The 6,090-nt window shown below is 45.0% G+C and overlaps 1 protein-coding gene across 3 annotated transcripts in view; it reads right to left on the bottom strand.

Moving 5' to 3' along the window:
• The window catches only part of LOC109938478 (noelin-like), a 31,789-nt gene that overhangs the window by 15,779 nt on the left and 9,920 nt on the right, over window positions 1-6,090 (bottom strand). For all 3 annotated transcript variants that reach the window (XM_048613620.1, XM_048613618.1, XM_048613619.1), the window contains exon 3: window positions 3,344-3,499. In XM_048613620.1, the coding sequence (XP_048469577.1) occupies window positions 3,344-3,499 (156 nt within the window). The remainder of the gene's footprint in view (window positions 1-3,343; window positions 3,500-6,090) is intronic.

The raw sequence follows: 6,090 nt of genomic DNA, 5'->3' as shown, positions 1-6,090 counted from the left end.
CAGGCTCCCACACTCACCGACTCTCCCTGGGGTCCAGGCTCCCACACACACTGACTCTCACTGGGGTACAGTCCCACACACACTGGCCCTCAATGGGGTACAGTCCCACACACACTGGCCCTCAATGGGGTACGGCTCCCACACACACTGACCCTCACTGGGGTACAGCTCCTATGGACTCTGGGAATATAACTGAGAAACCTTTATGTTGAATTTATTGCCAAATTTAGGATTTTCCAAATGTGCCTGATTGTACCTGCAATGAACATAGAAACAGCTGCATTGTGTAGGTGCAATTGAGAACAGGAGTATTTCAGATCCATTACCCCCAGTGCAGTCAGCATTAGCTGCCCATTCCAATGGATTCTACCATTTGTTTAAGATAACTAAGTAATAATTAAGGGTTGGAGCAATGCTCCTGTCACTGGGACATTTGGATGAGGGAGATGCTGTCTCCATCAATACTCCACCCGCCTTGAACGGCATTCAGTAAACTAACGAGCAGAGCATCCCACTGATCCAAAACTGGGATGACCATTTAGACAAACCCATTGCAACTCAATTCTGAGCAGTTTTAGTGACAGGGAATGGGCAGGTGGGGGAGGTGCAGGGTCCAGCGCCTCTGGGATGTATCTACCATCATGTGCCCAGACTAAAGCAGCCAGATGCGAGAGGGTCACATATCGAGGCTGGACAGGGGCATTTCCTAACCTTTGGGACAAGCTGACAGTTTTGCAGATGTTGCGTTATGTTTCCAGTACAGAGAAAAGCCCTTCAGCCCATCTACACCATACTTGTGTCTGTACTCCATACGAACCTCTACCCACCCCTTCTCTATCTCATTCTTATCTTTCTATTCCTTTGTCTTCAGTTTCATCCCCACTGTGAGTAAAAGTGGTTCCTCATAAATTCCTAACTGGATTTGTTAGCCATGTGCTTCTGTTGATGGCACTGATTTCTGGTCAACAAGTTGAAAACACCTGCCAATCTACCGACTGAAATCTTTCCAGAAATGGAACCTGAGCCTCTTCAGCTGTTCCTGATGGTTGGAGCTTCTCAGTTCTGGCATTGTCCTTGTTAACCTTTTCTTGCTTTCCTTCAGCCCCTCTTGATTCCTTATGTAACCATAGAGACCAGAATTGCACTCCCTGCTCAAAGTATGATTTAACCAAAGAGTTACACTGGGTTAATAGAACCTCCCTACTTTTCAAATCCATCCCTGAAAAAATGAACCACAGGGTTTGTTTTTATTTAATGGTGTTATTAACCTGAGTGGTTATTTTAATGATTTGTGCATCTGTCTCCCAAAGCCCTCTGACCCTTTGCACCATTTAGGCTGGAATTTTCCCAGGTGTGTGTTTCTCTTTCCATATTCGCCACTGAAGGAGAGAGATGTCACGGTAATGTCAATGTACTAGTCATCCAGGGGTCCAGGCTAATACTCGGGAGGAAATAGGTCTCAAATACCACTGAGCAGTTGATGGTACTGAAACTAAGTGAGAGTCTGGGTAACAATGACCACAAAACCATCAGCAATTGGCGTCAGATTCTATCTGCTTCATTAATGGCCTTCAGGGAAGGCAACCTTCCAGAGCCACCCAGTCTGGCCTACATGTGAATCATAGAGAATCATAGAATCCCTACAGTGTGGAAACTGGCTCTTCGGTCCTACAAGTCCACACGGAACCTCAGAGCATCCCACCCAGACCCATCCCCCTATAACCCCCCTAATCTACACCTCCCTGAACACTACGGGCAATTTAGCATGGCCAATTCACCTAACCTGCACATCTTTGGACTGTGGGTGGAAACCGGAGCACCCGGAGGAAACCCACACAGACCCGGGGAGAATGTGCAAAAATGTAACTCCAAGCCTACACGGTTTACTCTTTATTGCCCCCCTGAAATAACTGATCCACACACTCAGTTCAAGGGCAATTAGGATTGGGCAATAAATGCTGGCCTGGCCAGCAATACCAATGTTTCATGGAAGAACAGCAAAAATAAACAATCTGTTGAACTATTGTCGATTAAAGGCCCTTTCTCCATGTATATTCAAGTTAACCTGAACTGTGTTGCTGTCTTCCTCAAAATAACAAATCCAGCTTGAAATTTTAAAATTGCACATCCAAGTCCTGAATCTCATTCATTAAAGAAATGGAGAACAGCAATGATCCCAGATTAATCCTGGTCAAAAAAACACATCCCACCACTGCTCTCTTCTGTGTTTTATCAATAACTTCCTATGCATTGTGCTACCTGACCCTGATTCCACATGTTCTGACTTTAATATGTACCTACTTTGTGGTATCTTATCAATGACCTTCTAAAAGTTTAAATAAGACATCCACTGTATTGCCCTTAGCTAGTCTGTTATTTCTTCAAAAATTCCAATAAGGTTAGTCAGGAATGACTTTCCCTTTTACTCTTCTTGCTGGTGTTTCTTTATTTTTGCTATTCAGGGATGCATTCCCTTAATTAGAAAGCAAGGAATTTACTGCCTTTCCTAAAACTGACATTAAGCTAATTGTTCCATAGTCCCCTGGTTTTCTTTCACATTTCTTTTGAAAATATTGATCCCATTAGCTGTCCACAAGTGCCCTGACAGTATCTAACCAATTGTTATACATGTACCAGTGTCTTTGCTTCTCCTCCCGAACTTTAATATGCATTGGATATAATCCAACTGGACCAGGGTTTATACTGGTTTGATTAGTTTATTAATTATCTTCCCTTTTCCTATTTTAAATAAGCTTTATACTTTTGACATCTTCTAACGTCATGCTCACCATCTCTGTTTTCTCAGTAAAGATGCAGGGAAACTAATTATTCAATATTCCTGGCATTTTCTCTCTATAACAAAGAGATGGGATGGGTACAATGGGCTGAATGGCCTCCTCTCACATTTTATGTATGTGTTGCCCATAAGCTTCAAAATTAGTGAATGTAAGGTTAAAGTAGCTTCTAGAGGGAGGTGATTGTGAATCTGCCTCTGCAAAAGTTAATTCTGAGACCTCTGAAAGGGGACAAGTTTATTAACTATTGCGAAAGAGCTCACAGTTTGAGAGATTTCCATCAGTTTTCTCCACACTAAGGTGAAAGATATTGGAGGACCCTGTGACTGGGTTTGTTTAATAGTAAATGTGGCACGACAGGCTGACAGGCTCAATGGCATTTCCTACAACAGAGGAGATCACAACTCAATTGCACATTGGACTCCCTGCAGAAAAGGGGTCTCTGTGACACTGGAAACTGACAAAATACTCAATGACCCCAAACATTTCTCTGTCCCAAAGAGTAACCCCACAAGCAGAACGTGAATCAACTGTGGCACCGAATCTACCTGAAACTGTCGGGAGAGATGCGCTTTGTGACTCTCCTCCACCTGTTTGAATTTTGTTTCCAAGCCTCTCATCTGTGTCTCCATTTTCTCCACATACTGCAGATCTCGCTGGGTTCGGCGATCCAGAACTTCGATGGACTGGGTCATATTCTGCACCTGCGACAGTGAATGGGGGTGTCAGAGGGACCTCAGTGAAAGGGTGGGGGAGAATCAGTGAATGAGGTGGCGATGGCCTAGTGGTATTATTACTGGACTGTTAATTCAGAGACCCAGATAACATTCTGGGGACCTGGGTTTGAATCCCGCCACGGCAGATGGTGGAATTTGAATTCAATAAATATCTGGGGTTAAGAATCTAAGGATAATCATGAACTGATTGCCGATTGTTGTAAAAACCCATCTGGTTCACTAGTGTCCCTTAGGGAAGAAAATGACCATCCTTATGTGGTCTGGCCTACATGTGACTCCAAACCCACAGCAATGTGGTTGACTCATAACTGGCCTCTGGGCAATTAGGGAGGGGCAATAAATGTTGTCTAGCCAACGATGCCCTTATCCCATGAAACAATAATAAAGTGAAGATGGTGGGACTTCAGTGGGACCTCAGTGTAGGGGTGGATGGTCAGAGGGACATCAGTGACCTGGTAAACGGGGACTATCATACATACAAACACTGTGCAAAGGCCAGCATTCACTATCTCCCTGGTGTAGCTACAGTCAGGAGCCAAGGGCATTAGGACACAGGCTCCCTACATGAAAACCATTTCAGCAATGGACAGTGAGTTGGGATAGAATGGAATCACTTAGCAATGGGACTGTGCATCTGCCTCATGATGGTTCACATTCTAAAACTGAAGGGACACTTTGACAACTGTGACCTAAAACACTGACACCATGGGTTGGGTTTTGCATGAGGCCAAATGAAGCCTGGGGTTCACCTTGTCGTGGGCCAGGCTGGGAGCCAGCCTCCTGAGTGACAGGGTGCACAGCAAGCAGCCATCTACAGAATGTCATCCAGGCTCATGTTGGAGGCTGAAGGCCCCATTGGGAGAAGCTGCTGAGGGAGGCTGGGGAGCATGAGGTCACCTCAGCATGGAGGCAGGCACCTTCAGAGACATGGACCCAACCCTGAACTTGTTGAGAGACAAAGCCTAGGGCTTTTTGGAGTTAAAGGAACCTCCTCCCCTCCCCTCAGACAGGTGACCTGGGCCATGGGTCCTGCTGCAGCCCTATCCTTGGGCAGGGAGTCTTTGTTTTTGATGGACTTCTGGCTGCTTCACTGAGCTGGCAAGGCAGCACAAACATGTGGCATTGTCTGCCTCTCTGTGGGACCAGCAGGTATTCCCACTGCCAGCTCACCTCAGCAGCAGGAGAGCACTGACCCAGGTCCCCTCTATACTCCTGCCAAAGACCTCGAGGTTTAACACCATGGGACCGGGATAAAAAAAGGTAAGTATTCACCTCAGTGCACTACTATGTAGGGAGGACAGCAGAATGATCCCAGATAGTCACCACTCCCCAAAATTGTAACAGTAATTACTGCCTCATCATCCAATCCCCAATACCATGCAATTATTGCATTCACATCAATAGAGACACAGTCAGTAACACAGGGCATTGGATGGGGGTGTGTGGTGGTAGAGGGTTACTAAGTGACAGTGTCGGGGGTGCTAGATTAACATAAGTACAGAGACAGAGACAGTCAGTAACACAGGGCACTACGTGGGGAGACGGGTTACTGAGTGACAGTGTGAGGAAGCTGGGTTAACATCAGTACAGATACAAATCAGTAACATGGCGCGGAGGGGAAGAGGGGTTACTGAGTGACAGTGTGACAGAGCTGGATTAACATCGGTAGAGATACAGTCAGTAACAGTGTCTGCAGGAGAACAGTCATTCATACTCTGAAATAGTATATCAAGGATCTAACAATGGAATAGGGTAATTTAGACATGGCATGATGTAATGAGACAGAGTTAATTTGTAAAGAATCCTCTGTGAAGAGAGATCAGAGAGAGAGACAATTTCACATGGTGTTTGAGAGTGATGTGGTTACATTTGAAATTGAGGTTTTAAATCTGAATAAAATAGACCTGGCTAAGGTCTGAGAGATTAGTTCATGAGGATCGATTGGGGAAAGGAAATTAAAAGATGGGATGGTAGCTGAGAAACTGCAAACATTCAAAGAAATAATTCATAATTCTCAACAAACACACACTCCCGTGACAAACAAAAGCTTCAAAAGTAAGAGTCATATCCTGGGTTAAATAAGTCAGTTAAGATAATCGCTCAGAATCACAAAATTATTACGGCACAGAAGGTGGCCATTTGGCCCATTATGGCTGCAGTGGTTCCATTGCCTAGTGCCAAACTCCTGCCTTTCCCCCAAATCCATTTATAATCAAATAATGGCCAGTCCCTGCTGTCACTGCCAGGATTGAACTGATAGATAGTGCTCACAATATTTGTAAAGAGAAGGTTACAGAAGTAGGGAGGGAATGAGTCTTGGAGAATTTGTGAACAGCACAAAGATTTGAAAAAGGTGATATTGTTAGACGGGGAGTCCATGGAAGAAAAATGATGAATGAGATTTGGTGCGAGTTACAATGCAGACAGTAGTGTTCTCAAAGAGTACAAGGTTACAGAGGGCATATAACGTGGCCAGACTGGAGACCGTTGGCCAGCTAAGAGGTAGAGAGAGAGGGGGAAAGGTGGGGGTGGAAGAGGAGAGGTGGGGGGAGAGAGAG

Source organism: Rhincodon typus, chromosome 28 (assembly GCF_021869965.1).
Source record: "Rhincodon typus isolate 14 chromosome 28, sRhiTyp1.1, whole genome shotgun sequence".
Classification (NCBI taxonomy): Eukaryota; Metazoa; Chordata; class Chondrichthyes; order Orectolobiformes; family Rhincodontidae; genus Rhincodon; species Rhincodon typus.
The sequence above is the reverse complement of the archived record's forward strand: the minus strand, read 5'-3'. Positions and strand labels throughout refer to the sequence as shown.